The sequence below is a fragment of the Engystomops pustulosus genome, chromosome 8 (assembly GCF_040894005.1).
Source record: "Engystomops pustulosus chromosome 8, aEngPut4.maternal, whole genome shotgun sequence".
NCBI lineage: Eukaryota > Metazoa > Chordata > Amphibia > Anura > Leptodactylidae > Engystomops > Engystomops pustulosus.
In genome coordinates, this window is record NC_092418.1 from 5067798 (window position 1) to 5086875 (window position 19078).

At 47.9% G+C, this 19078-nt stretch overlaps 2 protein-coding genes across 2 annotated transcripts; both read left to right on the plus strand.

Moving 5' to 3' along the window:
- The first annotated feature begins 187 nt into the window (after positions 1–187).
- Positions 188–1156, plus strand: LOC140075681 (taste receptor type 2 member 140-like). The gene has a single exon (XM_072121853.1). It carries the CDS (start codon positions 188–190, stop codon positions 1154–1156), a length of 969 nt encoding a protein of 322 aa, XP_071977954.1.
- A 3159-nt stretch (positions 1157–4315) lies between these two features.
- LOC140075683 (taste receptor type 2 member 4-like) lies at positions 4316–5281 on the plus strand. Its single transcript, XM_072121855.1, has one exon. It carries the CDS (start codon positions 4316–4318, stop codon positions 5279–5281), a length of 966 nt encoding a protein of 321 aa, XP_071977956.1.
- The last annotated feature ends 13797 nt before the right edge of the window (positions 5282–19078 follow it).

The window sequence follows — 19078 nt, forward strand, 5'->3', positions numbered from 1 at the left end:
TCATGGAAATGTCCTGTGCTGCGGTGTAATCCCTTATTGTAATAAGGAGACAATACAAATCAGGAGACCAGAAGGTTCAAGGAAAAACGTCAAGAGAAACAAATGAACTGGTTTGCATGGAGCTACATGGACCATAAGGTCATAGTCGTCCTGCACAAGCCACTTGTCCTGATCCATTGAGAGCAGAATGAAGATTACGGATGAATCCGTTCTTTTTCCAATAACCATGTTAGTAAGTTTTGTTGCTGGAGTCCTGGGGGTCGGATGTAACTCATGGATTGTGTGGGTGAACCTGAGGGACTGGAGACGAGGAGTCCACCTAAGCCTCCCTGACCAGATCCTCAGCTTCATGGCTCTGCTGAATGCTGTGATGCAGAATCTGTTCTGCTTCGATGTCTCCTGCCTCACTACGGGGTATTATGATAAATTCCACCCGATTCATCTCAAAGTCGTGAGCATCTTAATTTTCCTTGTTTCCTGTAACCTTTGGTTCACCGCTTGGCTCTCCGTCTACTATTACATGAGAATTGTCAGTTTCTCTGGAGGCCTCCTCTTGGCTTTGAAGATGAGGATATCTGACCTTCTCCCGAAGCTCCTGGTGATGTCCATTGCTGAATCTTTCATAGTTGGTCTTCTATCGTCCTTGAACATTTACCCTGAAATAACTGGAGAAACTATTGGAAACGCCACCTACAATTATACAGTAGAAATTCCCTACATTGTAATAAAATCTCCATTTCTCATCACAGCAGGTCTGGGGGGTTTCGTCACCTTCACATTGACTCTGCTTTCTATAGGACTGACTCTGTGCTCACTGTGGAGACACGTGAAGAGGATGAACACCAGTGATGGAAGCTTCTCCAATGTACAGGCCCACATAACAGCGGTCAGGACCATGGTCCTCCTGGTCACCCTGCACACGGCCTTTAGCGCAGCTTCTTTCTATATTGTGGAAAAAACCTTCATTGCAGGTGATTACTTAACGTTATTCTGTTGGTATTTTATCATTATTTATCCAAAATGTCAAGCGCTGGTGATGATAACCGGTAACTCAAAGCTGAAAAAGGCCACCAGAGGTTTCCTGAGGCCGGGAGGTACTGGCTGCACCCCACGCCTCACGAGTCCATCACTGATGAACGAGAAACCAAAGGTGTAAAGAATAAATGACTTATTGTAATTATTTGGCCTTATAATGTTACACAAAACTGCTGTACATGACACACAAGGTGTAAGAAAGACCGCACTATTCTTCATGTGATACAAATTTCTGCGCTGAACAGCGAGCGGCTGACGTCATGGTGCGTGCGACGGAGCCGATGCCAGAGCATCAGTGGCTAGAAGAGGACCTGCCAGAGCGGCGTCGGAGGGTGAGTACACTTTTTTTTTGGTTGGGGAGTGGCAGGTGCTGCTATACACTGGGGTATGGGGCAGGGGCTGATGGCTATATACTAGAGCAGAGGTAGGGAACCTATGGCTCGGGAGCCAGATGTGGCTCTTTTGTTGGCTGCATCTGGCTCTCAGGCAGATCTTTAATAAATAGTGATGGCTGCTGTGTCTCTTAGGCTGATCACTGGACACAGGCAGCGATGTTACCGCTGCCAACGTCCTTTGCGCAACCCAGGTGCCATCGCTGCCCTAATGGGGAGCTGGCTGCAGGGAGTGCTGGGAAGTGAATATTCGTTTTTTTTGGTTTTTTTTTTTGCTGTGGCTACCTATCTACTGGGAGGCTTGTGGTGGGTGTCAGGATTTGGAGTAGTAAGCCCCTGGACCACCGCGGATGATGATATAAGCAGACACCTTGGACTGGAATCAAAGTGGCAGCAGAGCACGCTGCAAAGCAGGATGGTCTTGCTACAGCGTGGTACAATCAGGTCATTCCACAGGTGCAACTTGTCCACGGTGGCAGCCAAGGTCAAGATACAGGATCTCTAGGCAGCCTCGTGGTCACAAACAGGCAGACTGTCAAGGCAGGTGGCAATGATGCGAGGTCGGGGACGGTCAGGAGGTCAGGGCTGGCAGCGAAAGAGCAGAATCAGGAACAGGTCCAAGGTCACAACGGGAGGTCAATAATTGGGAAGGAAACACTGTGGAAAGCTTCCACAAAGGCATGAAGAACTAAGATCTAGCAGTGAATGCTGGGAGCCACCGTCTTTATAGGATCCTGGGAAGTGGGTAGCGACAATCAGTGCGAGCTGGCCCTTTAAATCTGTGGGTGCCGGCGTGCTGGCCAGCCGGGATGGGAGCTGGAACGTGGAGAAGTGAGTGAGTTCGGAAAGGAGAGGGGCCACAGAGAGGGGCACGGGTGTCCCTTCGATCCGAGAAGTAGATTGCAGGGGGACCCTTGACACTGAGACTACCAATCTACTGGGGGGCATGTGCATATTGTACGGCTCTTACGGAATAACATTTTAAAATATGTGGTGTTAATGGCTCTCTCAGTCAAGAAGGTTCCTGGCCCCTGTACTAGAGGCAGGAGAAATGGGCTATATACTGGGGGGCAGGGGCTACAAGCTTTATGCTGGGAGCAGGGGCTGCAGGCTATATACTGGGGGGCAGAGGCTACAAGCTTTATGCTAGGAGCAGGGGCTGCAGGCTATATACTGGGGGGCAGGGGCTACAGGCTTTATGCTGGGAGCAGGGGCTGCAGGCTATATACTGGGGGGCAGAGGCTACAGGCTTTATGCTGGGAGCAGGGGCTGCAGGCTATATACTGGGGGGCAGAGGCTACAGGCTATATACTGGGGTGCAGTGGCTGCAGGCTATATACCAGAGGCAGGAGAAATGGGCTATATACTGGGGGGCAGGGGCTACAGGCTATATACTGGGGGGCAGAGGCTACAGGCTATATACTGGGGTGCAGTTGCTGCAGGCTATATACTAGAGGCAGGAGAAATGGGCGATATACTGGGGGGGGGGCGGGGGCTACAGGCTATATACTGGGGGGCAGGGCTGCAGGCTATATACTGGGGGTTATAGAAAGCAGGCTATATACTGGGGGTTATGGAAAGCAGGCTATATACTGGGGTGCAGTGGCTGCAGGCTATATACTGGGGGGCAGGGGAAGCAGGCTATATACTGGGGTGCAGTGGCTGCAGGCTATATACTGGGGGGCAGGGGAAGCAGGCTATATACTGGGGGGAAGGGGCTGCAGGCTATATACTGGGGTGCAGTGGCTGCAGGCTATATACTGGGGGTCAGGGGCTGCAGGCTATATACTGGGGTGCAGTGGCTGCAGGCTATATACTGGGGTGCAGTGGCTGCAGGCTATATACTGGGGGGCAGGGAAAGCAGGCTGTATACTGGGGGACAGGGCCTGCAGGTTATATACTGGGGGGCAGGGAAAGCACGCTGTATACTGGGGGGCAGGGTTAGCAAGCTATATACTGGGGGGCAGGGCCTGCAGGCTATATATTGGGGGCAGGGGAAGCAGGCTATATACTGGGGGCAGGGGCTGCAGGCTATATACTAGAGGCAGGAGAAATGGGCTATATACTGGGGGGACAGCGGCTATAGGCTATATACTGGGGTTATGGAAAGCAGGAGAAAGAGGAGGAAGATGAATAAATCGGAGGTCCGTAGACTTCTGTAAGGACACTAGGACCATTGTGTCTCCAGTGTCCGTTTACCCAGCCGGCATTTAGCAACTTTCAAAAATCTTCCATTTTGGGGCCATTTTCATGTCATTTTGTTGGTATTTTATTCTTTTTCCTCTATTTTACGTCTTTATTACCGGCGCCTGAAGCCTTTGTAGAATTACGTGTCACGTGTGGAAAGTGGATGAATTTTCAACATTATAAACTTTACAATAAAGAGAAAGTGATTGAGGACCCGGCACCTTATTGATGTAGGATTTGCCCTCTTTAGATTTTTTAGGAACTGGAAAGGTCTTGAGCTAAATGGAGCGACAGCGTCTCTTGTACCTCATCTCCAGGGGAAGAGGTAGATCAGTGTTTAAGAAGTCAGAATACTGTATATACTCAAGTATAAGCCGACCCAAGTATAAGCCGACGCCCCTAATTTTACCACAAAAACCCGGTAAAACCGGGTAAATTTTTTTTACTCGAGTATAAGCCGAGTTTGGGTTTTCAGCACATTTTTTTGTGCTGAAAAACTAGGCTTATACTCGAGTATATATGGTAACTAAATATCATGTAAATCCCAAATATACTTTTACAGCCGTTCGGAGATTGTGAATGCAAATAAGTAACACAAATGAAGTGGTTTGCATGGAGCTTCAGGACCATAAATCTTGGTCATCTTCCTCGAGCCGCTTGTCCTGATCCATTTACGTTGGGAATCCACAGAAAATAGAAGAATGTACGACGCAGTTGTGATGCTCATCTGCACGTTAGCGAGTTTTGTTGCTGAAGTCCTGGGGGTCGGATGTAACTCATGGATTGTGTGGGTGAACCTGAGGGACTGGAGACGAGGAGTCCACCTAAGCCTCCCTGACCAGATCCTCAGCTTCATGGCTCTGCTAAATGCTGTGATGCAGAATCTGTTCTGCATCGATGTCTCCTGCCTCACTATGGGGTATTATGACAGTTTTAATCCCATTCGTATAAAAATAATATGTGGATTCGTTTTCCTTGTTTCCTGTAATATTTGGTTCACCGCTTGGCTCTCCGTCTACTATTACATGAGAATTGTCAGTTTCTCTGGAGGCCTCCTCTTGGCTTTGAAGACGAGGATATCTGACCTTCTCCCGAAGCTCCTGGTGATGTCCATTGCTGTATCTTTAATTTTTGCTCTTCCATCATTCTGGAACATTTATCCAGAAATCCATCAGAAAAATTTTGGAAATGCCACCTACAATTATACAGTGGAAATTCGCTCCATTGTTATAACATCTCCATATCTGATAACATCAATCCTGGGGGGTACAATCACACTTACATTAACTCTGCTTTCTATAGGGCTGACTCTGTGCTCACTGTGCCGACACGTGAAGACGATGAGCATCGGTATCGGTAGCTCTTCTCGTCCTCAGACTCAGGCCCATATAACAGCGGTCAGGACCATGGTCCTCCTGGTGACCGTGTACTCCGTCTACAATGTGGCTTCTCTGATAGTTGTGATGAGATCGTTCAATTTTCAGGATTATGTCGTTTTGTGTTGCTGGTATGTTACACTCGTTTACCCGACATTACAAGCCCTCGTGATGATAACCGGTAACGCAAAACTGAAAAAAGCCACCAGAGGTTTATTGAGGTCTGGAGGTGCCCAGTGCTCCAAGCTTCTGGTGAGTCCATCAATAATCAATAACTTATCACATCAGTAAAGAATAAATTATAAATCACCCTTTGACGATGGACGTTCCTCTATGGTCTTCACGATCATCTTTTATGCTGTGTAATTACTGTATCATTATCTACAAAGTCTTATTGGCTGGAATTACAAAGACTAGGATAGGATCTTCTTCAGATTGGGGGACATTTACTATGCCATGTATTCTGGAGGGCAAGGCATGTAAAAAGCCAAGTTTCCGTAATGTTTTTTGGTTTTCTATGACGCATGACGCTCTTTCAGAGATTTCGGCACTACAGGGTCGGGGCATGGACACCCCGGTCCACTATACTGAACATAGTCTCCACCAGGAGACCAGAAGAGACTTCATGTGATATCTCCATCAGTTCTGACCTCATTTCATTCTGGTGGCAGAGCCCAGATTATCTCACGCATCTTGTGGACATTTACCAAGACCAAAGGTCGGACGGCCCTGATGACTTCTGCACTACGAGTTTAGGTTCTTTTCATGATAGAATTTTAATACATGAATATTAAGTCGATCCTGATCGCCCACTGACAAAAGACGAGAAGAGAACAGATGAGTGGGATTAGTTTTTTAGGTTTGGGTCCAGGATTCAGGTGCAGGAGGTGCCACCGATCAGGCAAAATGACGCCTCTAGCTCGTAGCCGCGGTGGTGAGAGGTTACATGTCTATAAGGTTTTCTTTGTCTGAAAATTCCTTTTATTAGAAAGTGGATAATATTACATGAATAAAAAAGATACTTTTGACCCAATTTTACATATTCTGAGCACTGGTCCTTTCAGAATACGGAAACATTGTTATATCAATAGTTGAACAGTTCTAGTGAGTTGGTAAAAAGTAAAAAAAAAGACAATGGAACATTGAGGGAGAAAAGGGACTAGAGGTTGAATTTTTGGATAACGTTGATCGAGGAGGAAGCACGGGTCCAGAAATGTTATATTTCAGATCTGGTGGGAGGAGTTTCCTCTACGCAGGAGGATTGGTGGAGGAGAACAGAGGGAAAACATCTTCTGACTAGACCTCCACGACCAGTAGACGTTGGCGGTCACTGAAAGATATTTTACACTTTAGCAGTGTCTCAACATTTTAACATTTACAAGGTTTTAATTTTAGGACATTTCTTTCTGTTCCTGATAAAACATTTTGGAGAAGGGCTGGAACAGGAGGGAACAGAAATGGGGAAGTTTTGTTAATTTTTTAGACACACAAAGTGGTGATAAATCCCCCCCCCCCCAATAACTTTACTTTTGGCCAAAATTGGAAACAGAGTTCAGTAGGCGGCTGCTCTTCCCATTATCTTTGTGCCCATCCAGCTCCTGCCTTTGGGTGACTGTAAGTTACACGTCTCATATATTTATTGCACATGAGATTTCAGATGTTTCCTATTAAATAACATTTATTTCAAAAGGGAAGAAATTTAAAAAAGACAAGATCTAAGACAAGTTAATATATTCGGGTCTTTTACCCCAAACTTGTAGAAACATTCATTTCCTTGTTGTGTTAATCACGAGTTTTTCTATGACCCAAAGAATTCACAGGGGGTCATTTATCATATTTATCAAATTTTCTTGCTGCAGCGAGTGGTCAGACACAGGGACAGGAGCACCCCACGCCGGTCCAGTCCCCGGGGGCCACGACCACCCCCTGGCTGGCCGCTCCCTTTCCTAATGCTGTGAAGGGGGCAGATTGGGGAAAATAATTGCAAGTGCCACAATAAGTTATAATCTAGCATTAGCGATTATTCCAGGGCTTAAGAAGTTATGGTCCATGCTAAACCAAGGCCAGACACATTTTTGGAATCGGTACAGTCAGGGTAACGCACACCTGTATCTCACGAGGTTCTCACAGTCTTGGACACAGAGATATAAATATCTCTGAATGGGAACATAGCAAGCAGATCATGTAATGAGATACAAAGAGACCAGAACCCTGACCCAATGGCTTTCCATTGGGAAGCTAGAACTCCTCCATGGTCCTGGACCTGATACCAGGTAGGAGGGTCCCGAGAGCCCTCCTATGGGTGCGCAGGGGTGTGTCTGCACCTATTATAATTAGAGCACCCCTTGTGCCCATCGTCTTTTGCCTGGGAAACGATTCACCATCTGAGTGCAGGAAGGATCATCAAGTGTGGACTATCTGCTTCCATTAGGCCCACACAAGGTAACTAACCTGCTACATGCTGATACTTGTCAAGCGACACATTTTTTTTTTTTTAAATACTGTGGTTTTTCAGAATCAGTCGGGTTTTCCAACGGCCACACACCACGATTTCCGTCGCATGCAACCTGGCGCCAATGTGACACAATCCGATCACGTGTGCCAAAAACCCGGGGCAATTCGGCGCAAACCGGTAATTTTCGGGAAACCCGACGAAAAAGAGCGATTCGGGTTTCGTAGTAAATGAGCCCCATCGGGGCAGATTTATCAACTTTGTCACAGTTTGCATTAAAAAAAAAACTTTCTTAAATGTTTTTTGCCACATTTACCAAGAGTTTAAGAAAGTTTTTAGATGCAAAAATTAGGCACTTGAGTTTTGGCGCATTTTTCTGGTGTTAACTAAGGCAACTAATATGTGCGGCATTTTAATCTGGTAGCAGTAAGTCATGTGGTTTTGGAGAACTCAGAAATCTATTAGCCGCCCTGATACAGTATGTGGCCTCCTGCCAGTCAGGGCTTCATTAGAAGCTGGAGTAAACATGTTACTCAATGCCCATGAGCAGCAATAAAGCTCCAGCTGAATAGTGTGACCAATACTATAGAAACTACTGAAGCTGTAATCTATAGACACAGGAGGAAAGTCCAGAAGTCAGAGCTGATCCTCCGTCACTATAACAAACCTTTCTCCATGTGTGAGACTTATAGACGTCCCATTACCGAGGCGACCAACGCCCTCAATTATTGCTAAACAAAGGATCAACCATGGTAAGACCAGAATGTAACGTCAGATCTTTCTAGTAAAAAAAAAAAATTCTATAAAAGATAACAATAGTAACACTGATAAAAATAACCGAAATAATATAATCCCAGTTATTTCCATTCCCCCCCCCCATATTATATACAAAATGTACAAAAGTCAAACAATTGACTCATCTGCTGGTGCAGCCTCATTCACCCCCATTAGCGCCCTCCTCCCGATATAGAGAGGAACAAATAATAATATCAGAAATCACACCGGCAAATCACCCCCAAAAATACTTCCACAATAATATAAGGAAATAACAATAATGATAAAGATATAACTACATTGAATTACGAGTATTGGGAAATCTCTACTTGGTAGGTTATTTTTCAAACTTTACAAGATGGGGCTAACGTGCCCCAAGGCAGTGGTGGCAAACCTATGGCACTGGTGCCAGAGGTGGCACTCGGAGCCATTTCCGTGGGCACTCAGACCATCACCTCAGGACAGAGTTCACCAAATCCACCATGTCCCAGGCAACTTAGGAGATGCTGCTCTCAGCGCTATATTTAAAGCGACACTTCATTGGCTGTTAGGAACTGCGGGAAAAGTGAGAAGGTGATGACAGAACTGCAATACCTTTGGAGGTCCTCCTGCTGGACCCACCATTCTTCCTTTACAGAGACCCTGCAGAGAAGCTACAATGAGAGTCTGAATTTGCCCACCTTCTTTCAACTGTATTAGTGGCCTCAGGGGCCGATACGATTGAAAGATGTGGAAGAAAAGGTAGCAATAAGTTACTGCCTTAAATTCCATGTTGGCACTTCACGGTAATTAAGTGGATTTTGGTTGTAGTTTGGGCACTCTGGGGCAGATTTACTTACCCAGCCCATTCGCGATCCAGCGGCGCGCTCTCTGCGGTGGATTCGGGTCCGGACGGAATTTATTAAGGTAGTTCCTGCGCTGTCCACCAGGTGCCGCTGATGCGCTGAAGTTCCCTGGAACGCACTGGAATACACCGATCCGGGCTTAGTGAAGGTAAGTGCAATTTTCGCGACACATTTTTTTGAAAAAATGCGGCGTTTTTTAAAAATCCGTCGGGTTTTCGTTTGGCCACGCCCCCCCCCCCAGATTTCCGTTGTGTGCATGCCAGCGCCGATGCGCCACAATCCGATCGTGTGCTCCAAAATCCCGGGGCACTACAGGGAAAATCGGCGCAAATTGGAAATATTCGGGTAACACGTCGGGAAAATGCGAATCAGGCCCTTAGTAAATGACCCCCAACGTCTCCAAAAGGTTCCCATCACTCCTAAGGCACCATAACCAAGAAGTAAAACTTAACCTTTATTAGTATTAAATTAATAGGCGATGAACAAAATTTGTGATTTACACAGGGTTGCATCAATGCCACGTGTAAGCGTATCCCAGTACTGCTTACCGGATTCGCCAGACTGGGTGTCATATGTATCACACATGTGTTATTGGGGCAGACTGTAGTTGTGGATGATAGATTTCGAGTGTCAGGTGAGGCTCCTATATGGGTTAGATATATCTTTGCTATGCAGGTAAATGTGCAGTTCGCACCTCCTGCTCAGATCAACAGGGTTTTTCCACCATATTGCCCACGTGGGTTCCTGGGGAGATCTTTTATTTACACTGTAACTCTGCGTGGGACCTTATGGTATGACCCAATATTTGAGATTTCAACTGTGGAACTTAAAGAATGGTGGGTAGATGATCCCCAATCGCCCTATCAACAAAATGGACTGCTTTGTCAGCGCCTAAGGCTGGTGCCACACGTATCGCTTTGTCAGCGCCTAAGAGGTGGTACCGCCTTGTCTTACATCACCCTGCATGTACTGATTATCCATAGTCCCAGTCGTCTCATACACCTGAAGGATGCATTCACACCACACCCTGCTAATTAAATCTTGCTACCAAAGCCCCCCAACATGTTTCGCCGAGTACACGGCTTCATCAGGGGTAACGGGCTTAGCTAATTAATCCATGCATCGACGCACGCGCAAGCAGGGAGAGGACGAGATACACCGGAATCTACGCGCGGTGAACTCCGTGCATGCGCACCAGGGGTGGACGCAGGCGCAGCAGACATAGATACAGGACGCACGGGAACCAATCACAACTAGGGGGAAGTACCCAAACGGAAATGATGATTGGAGGAGCTACACAGACACGCCCACAGAGTGACGTCACGATTAAGCCTTTAAAAGGCTCATAGACGCCATCCGGAGCTGCATTTGCCCCGAAACCCTGAGGACGCCACGCTAGGTGGTGAAACATGAGGGGGGGAAGGGGGGGCGACGTTAGGTTTTAGCACAGAGACAGAGGGGAGCCGAACAAAGTCAGCTCAGGATCTTATACGGAGAACCAATACACAAAACAGGTTGTATAGGGAGACGAGGGGAAACCAGCAGGTAAAAGATACCGCACATGAATCTGCCCTACCCCAATCCGAAATCTTCCCCCAACCTACTAATATCCTCCAGTTTGAATGCTGACCAGAATGATAGATTGCAATACTAACCAAGACATCTTGAAAGGAATGCGATAGATCAAGAGACCAAAATCAAAACAGGCTAACCTCCGCTCTCTGATAATTGGCTAACCTCCACTCTCTGATAATTGGCTAACCTTCGCTCTCTGATAATTGGCTAACCTCCACTCTCTGATAATTGGCTAACCTCCGCTCTCTGATAATTGGCTAACCTCCGCTCTCTGATAATTGGCTATCCTCCGCTCTCTGATAATTGGCTATCCTCCGCTCTCTGATAATTGGCTATCCTCCGCTCTCTGATCATTGGGTAACCTCCGCTCTCTGATCATTGGCTAACCTCCGCTCTCTGATAATTGGCTATCCTCCGCTCTCTGATAATTGGCTATCCTCCGCTCTCTGATAATTGGCTATCCTCCGCTCTCTGATCATTGGGTAACCTCCGCTCTCTGATCATTGGCTAACCTCCGCTCTCTGATAATTGGCTAACCTCCGCTCTCTGATAATTGGCTAACCTCCGCTCTCTGATAATTGGCTAACCTCCGCTCTCTGATAATTGGCTAACCTCCGCTCTCTGATAATTGGCTAACCTCCGCTCTCTGATAATTGGCTAACCTCCGCTCTCTGATAATTGGCTAACCTCCGCTCTCTGATAATTGGCTAACCTCCGCTCTCTGATAATTGGCTAACCTCCGCTCTCTGATAATTGGCTAACCTCCGCTCTCTGATAATTGGCTAACCTCCGCTCTCTGATAATTGGCTAACCTCCGCTCTCTGATAATTGGCTAACCTCCGCTCTCTGATAATTGGCTAACCTCCGCTCTCTGATAATTGGCTAACCTCCGCTCTCTGATAATTGGCTAACCTCCGCTCTCTGATAATTGGCTAACCTCCGCTCTCTGATAATTGGGTAACCTCCGCTCTCTGATAATTGGGTAACCTCCGCTCTCTGAAATTGGCTAACCTCCGCTCTCTGATAATTGGCTAACCTCCGCTCTCGGATAATTGGCTAACCTCCGCTCTCTGATAATTGGCTAACCTCCGCTCTCGGATAATTGGCTAACCTCCGCTCTCGGATAATTGGCTAACCTCCGCTCTCTGATAATTGGCTAACCTCCACTCTCTGATAATTGGCTAACCTCCGCTCTCTGATAATTGGCTAACCTCCGCTCTCTGATAATTGGCTAACCTCCGCTCTCTGATAATTGGCTAACCTCCGCTCTCTGATAATTGGCTAACCTCCGCTCTCTGATAATTGGCTAACCTCCGCTCTCTGATAATTGGCTAACCTCCGCTCTCTGATAATTGGCTAACCTCCGCTCTCTGATAATTGGCTAACCTCCGCTCTCTGATAATTGGCTAACCTCCGCTCTCTGATAATTGGGTAACCTCCGCTCTCTGATAATTGGGTAACCTCCGCTCTCTGATAATTGGGTAACCTCCGCTCTCTGAAATTGGCTAACCTCCGCTCTCTGATAATTGGGTAACCTCCGCTCTCTGATAATTGGCTAACCTCCGCTCTCTGATAATTGGCTAACCTCCGCTCTCTGATAATTGGCTAACCTCCGCTCTCTGATAATTGGCTAACCTCCGCTCTCTGATAATTGGGTAACCTCCGCTCTCTGATAATTGGGTAACCTCCGCTCACTGAAATTGGCTAACCTCCGCTCTCTGATAATTGGCTAACCTCCGCTCTCGGATAATTGGCTAACCTCCGCTCTCGGATAATTGGCTAACCTCCACTCTCTGATAATTGGCTAACCTCCGCTCTCTGATAATTGGCTAACCTCCGCTCTCTGATAATTGGCTAACCTCCGCTCTCTGATAATTGGCTAACCTCCGCTCTCTGATAACCGAAATTCCAGCACAGTGAGGAGCTGTACCCTATATACAGCACAGTGAGGAGCTGTACCCTATATACAGCACAGGGAGGAGCTGTACCCTACATACAGCCCAGGGAGGAGCTTTACCCTATAAACAGCACAGTGAGGAGCTGTACCCCTATATACAGCACAGTGAGGAGCTGTACCCTATATACAGCACAGTGAGGAGCTGTACCCTATATACAGCACAGTGAGGAGCTGTACCCTATAAACAGCACAGGGAGGAGCCGCACCCTATATACAGCACAGGGAGGAGCTGTACCCTTTATACAGCACCAGGAGGAGCTGTACCCTATATAAAGCACAGTGAGGAGCTGTACCCTATATACAGCACAGTGAGGAGCTGTACCCTATATAGAACACAGTGAGGAGCTGTACCCTATATACAGCACAGTGAAGAGCTGTATCCTATATACAGCACAGTGAGGAGCTGTACACTATATACAGCACAGGGAGGAGCTGTACCCCTATATACAGCACAGTGAGGAGCTGTAACCCTATATACAGCACAGTGAGGAGCTGTACCCTATATACAGCACAGGGAGGAGCTGTACCCTATATACAGCGCAGTGAGGAGCTGTACCCCTATATACAGTGCAGGGATGATCTGTACACTATATACAGCACAGGGAGGAGCTGTACCCTATATACAGCACGGTGAGGAGATGTACCCTATATACAGCACAGTGAGTAGATGTACCCTATATATAGCACCGGGAGGAGCTGTACCCTATATACAGCACAGTGAGGAGATGTACCCTATATACAGCACAGGGAGGAGCTGTACACTATACACAGCACAGTGAGGAGCTGTACCCTATATACAGCACAGTGACAAGCTGTACCCTATATACAGCACAGGGAGGAGCTGTACCCTATATACAGCACAGTGACAAGCTGTACCCTATATACAGCACAGGGAGGAGCTGTACCCTATATACAGCACAGTGACAAGCTGTACCCTATATACAGCACAGTGAGGAGCTGTACCCTATATACAGCCCAGTGAGGAGCTGTACCCTATATACAGCACAGAGAGGAGCTGTACCCTATATACAGCACAGTGAGAAGCTGTACCCTATATACAGCACAGTGAGGAGCTGCACCCTATATACAGCACAGGGAGGAGCTGTACCCTATATACAGCACAGGGAGGAGCTGCACCCTATATACAGCACAGGGAGGAGCTGTACCCTATATACAGCACAGGGAGGAGCTGTACCCTATATACAGCACAGTGAGTAGCTGTACCCTATATACAGCACAGGGAGGAGCTGTACCCTATATACAGCACAGTGAGGAGCTGTACCCTTTATACAGCACAGAGAGGAGCTGTACCCTATATACAGCACAGGGAGGAGCTGTACCCTATATACAGCACAGTGACAAGCTGTACCCTATATACAGCACAGTGAGGAGCTGTACCCTATATACAGCACAGTGAGGAGCTGTACCCTATATACAGCACAGGGAGGAGCTGTACCCTATATACAGCACAGTGAGAAGCTGTACCCTATATACAGCACAGTGAGGAGCTGCACCCTATATACAGCACAGGGAGGAGCTGTACCCTTTATACAGCAGCGGGAGGAGCTGTACCCTATATACAGCACAGGGAGGAGCTGTACCCTTTATACAGCAGCGGGAGGAGCTGTACCCTATATAGAGCACAGGGAGTAGCTGTACCCTATATACAGCACAGTGAGGAGCTGTACCCTATATACAGCACAGGGAGGAGCTGCACCCTATATACAGCAGCGGGAGGAGCTTAACCCTATATACAGCACAGGGAGGAGCTGTACCCTTTATACAGCAGCGGGAGGAGCTGTACCCTATATAGAGCACAGGGAGTAGCTGTACCCTATATACAGCACAGTGAGGAGCTGTACCCTATATACAGCACAGGGAGGAGCTGCACCTTATATACAGCACAGGGAGGAGCTACACCCTATATACAGCACAGGGAGGAGCTACACCCTATATACAGCACAGGGAGGAGCTACACCCTATATACAGCACAGGGAGGAGCTTCACCCTATATACAGCACAGTGACAAGCTGTACCCTATATACAGCACAGTGAGGAGCTGTACCCTATATACAGCACAGTGAGGAGCTGTACCCTATATACAGCACAGGGAGGAGCTGTACCCTATATACAGCACAGTGAGGAGCTGCACCCTATATACAGCACAGGGAGGAGCTGTACCCTTTATACAGCAGCGGGAGGAGCTGTACCCTATATAGAGCACAGGGAGTAGCTGTACCCTATATACAGCACAGTGAGGAGCTGTACCCTATATACAGCACAGGGAGGAGCTGCACCCTATATACAGCAGCGGGAGGAGCTGTACCCTATATACAGCACAGGGAGGAGCTGTACCCTTTATACAGCAGCGGGAGGAGCTGTACCCTATATAGAGCACAGGGAGTAGCTGTACCCTATATACAGCACAGTGAGGAGCTGTACCCTATATACAGCACAGGGAAAAGCTGCACCCTATATACAGCACAGGGAGTAGCTGTACCCTATATACAGCACAGTGAGGAGCTGTACCCTATATACAGCACAGGGAGGAGCTGCACCCTATATACAGCACAGGGAGGAGCTGTGCCCTATATACAGCACAGAGAGGAGCTATACCCTATATACAGCACAGGGAGGAGCTGTACCCTATAAACAGCACAGGGAGGTTCTGCACCCTATATACAGCACAGGGAGGAGCTGTACCCTATATACAGCACAGTGAGGAGCTGTACCCTTTATACAGCACAGAGAGGAGCTGTACCCTATATACAGCACAGGGAGGAGCTGTACCCTATATACAGCACAGTGACAAGCTGTACCCTATATACAGCACAGTGAGGAGCTGTACCCTATATACAGCACAGTGAGGAGCTGTACCCTATATACAGCACAGGGAGGAGCTGTACCCTATATACAGCACAGTGAGAAGCTGTACCCTATATACAGCACAGTGAGGAGCTGCACCCTATATACAGCACAGGGAGGAGCTGTACCCTTTATACAGCAGCGGGAGGAGCTGCACCCTATATACAGCAGCGGGAGGAGCTGTACCCTATATACAGCACAGGGAGGAGCTGTACCCTTTATACAGCAGCGGGAGGAGCTGTACCCTATATAGAGCACAGGGAGTAGCTGTACCCTATATACAGCACAGTGAGGAGCTGTACCCTATATACAGCACAGGGAGGAGCTACACCCTATATACAGCACAGGGAGGAGCTACACCCTATATACAGCACAGGGAGGAGCTACACCCTATATACAGCACAGTGACAAGCTGTACCCTATATACAGCACAGTGAGGAGCTGTACCCTATATACAGCACAGTGAGGAGCTGTACCCTATATACAGCACAGGGAGGAGCTGTACCCTATATACAGCACAGTGAGAAGCTGTACCCTATATACAGCACAGTGAGGAGCTGCACCCTATATACAGCACAGGGAGGAGCTGCACCCTATATACAGCAGCGGGAGGAGCTGTACCCTATATACAGCACAGGGAGGAGCTGTACCCTTTATACAGCAGCGGGAGGAGCTGTACCCTATATAGAGCACAGGGAGTAGCTGTACCCTATATACAGCACAGTGAGGAGCTGTACCCTATATACAGCACAGGGAGGAGCTGCACCTTATATACAGCACAGGGAGGAGCTACACCCTATATACAGCACAGGGAGGAGCTGCACCCTGTATACAGCACAGGGAGGAGCTATACCCTATATAGAGCACAGGGAGTAGCTGTACCCTATATACAGCACAGGGAAAAGCTGCACCCTATATACAGCACAGGGAGTAGCTGTACCCTATATACAGCACAGTGAGGAGCTGTACCCTATATACAGCACAGGGAGGAGCTGCACCCTATATACAGCACAGGGAGGAGCTGTGCCCTATATACAGCACAGGGAGGAGCTGCACCCTATATACAGCACAGTGAGGAGCTGTACCCCTATATACAGCACAGAGAGGAGCTGTACCCTATATACAGCACAGTGAGGAGCTGTAGCCCTATATACAGCACAGTGAGGAGCTGTACCCTATATGCAGCACAGGGATGAGCTGTACCCTATATACAGCACAGGGAGGAGCTGTACCCTATATACAGCACAGTGAGGAGCTGTACCATATATACAGCACAGGGAGGAGCTGTACCCTATATACAGCACAGGGAGGAGCTGCACCCTATATACAGCACAGGGAGGAGCTACACTCTATATACAGCACAGGGAGGAGCTGTACCCTATAAACAGCACAGGGAGCAGCTGTACCCTATATACAGCACAGGGAGGAGCTGCACCTTATATACAGCACAGGGAGGAGCTGTAGCCCTATATACAGCACAGTGAGGAGCTGTACCCTATATACAGCACAGTGAGGAGCTGTACCCTATATACAGCACAGGGAGGAGCTGTACCCTATATACAGCACAGGGAGGAGCTGCACCCTATATACAGCACAGGGAGGAGCTGCACCCTATATACAGCACAGGGAGGAGCTGCACCTTATATACAGCACAGAGAGGAGCTGCACCATGTATACAGCACAGGGAGGAGCTGTACCCTATAAACAGCACAGGGAGGGACTGTACCCTATATACAGCACAGGGAGGAGCTGTACCCTATATACAGCACAGGGAGGTTCTGCACCCTATATACAGCACAGTGAGGAGCTGTACCCCTATATACAGCACAGAGAGGAGCTGTACCCTATATACAGCACAGTGAGGAGCTGTAGCCCTATATACAGTACAGTGAGGAGCTGTACCCTATATACAGCACCGGGAGGAGCTGTACCCTATATACAGCACAGTGAGGAGCTGTTCCCTATATAGAGTACAGTGAGGAGCTGTACCCTATATACAGCACAGTGAGGAGCTGCACCCTATATACAGCACAGTGAGGAGCTGTACCCTATATACAGCACAGGGAGGAGCTGTACCCTATATACAGCACAGTGAGGAGCTGTACCCTATATACAGCACAGTGAGGAGATGTACCCTATATACAGCACAGGGAGGAGCTGTACCCTATATACAGTACAGTGAGGAGCTGTACCCTATATACAGCACAGTGAGGAGCTGTACCCCTATATACAGCACAGGGAGGAGCTGCACCATATATACAGCACAGGGAGTAGCTGTACCCTATATACAGCACAGTGAGGAGCTGTACCCTATATACAGCACAGAGAGGTTCTGCACCCTATATACAGCACAGTGAGGAGCTTTACCCTATATACAGCACAGAGAGGTTCTGCACCCTATATACAGCACAGGGAGGAGCTGTACCCTATATACAGCACAGTGAGTAGCTGTACCCTATATACAGCACAGTGAGTAGCTGTACCCTATATACAGCACAGGGAGGAGCTGTACCCTATATACAGCACAGTGAGGAGCTGTACCCTATATACAGCACAGTGAGGAGCTGTACCCTATATACAGCACAGTGAGTAGCTGTACCCTATATACAGCACAGTGAGTAGCTGTACCCTATATACAGCACAGTGAGTAGCTGCGCCCTATATACAGCACAGGGAGGAGCTGCACCCTATATACAGCACAGGGATGATCTGTACACTATATACAGCAAAGTGAGTAGCCACACCCTATATACAGCACAGGGAGGAGCTGCACCCTATATACAGCACAGGGAGGAGCTGTACCCTATATACAGCAAAGTGAGTAGCCACACCCTATATACAGCACAGGGAGGAGCTGCGCCCTATATACAGCACAGGGAGGAGCTGCACCCTATATACAGCACAGGGATGATCTGTACACTATATACAGCAAAGTGAGTAGCCACACCCTATATACAGCACAGGGAGGAGCTGCACCCTATATACAGCACAGGGAGGAGCTGTACCCTATATAAAGCACAGGGAGGAGCTGTACCCTATATACAGCACAGGGAGGAGCTGTACCCTATATACAGCACAGTGAGGAGCTGTACCCTATATACAGCACAGTGAGTAGCTGTACCCTATATACAGCACAGTGAGTAGCTGTACCCTATATACAGCACAGGGAGGAGCTGTACCCTATATACAGCACAGGGAGGAGCTGTACCCTATATACAGCACAGGGATGATCTGTACACTATATACAGCAAAGTGAGTAGCCGCACCCTATATACAGCACAGGGAGGAGCTGTACCCTATATACAGCACAGTGAGTAGCTGTACCCTATATACAGCACAGTGAGTAGCTGTACCCTATATATAGCACAGGGAGTAGCTGTACCCTATATACAGCACAGTGAGGAGCTGTACCCTATATACAGCACAGTGAGGAGCTGTACCCTATATACAGCACAGTGAGGAGCTGTACCCTATATACAGCACAGTGAGGAGCTGTACCCTATATACAGCACAGTGAGGAGCTGTACCCTATATACAGCACAGGGAGGAGCTGTACCCTATATACAGCACAGTGAGGAGCTGTACCCTATATACAGCACAGGGAGGAGCTACACCCTATA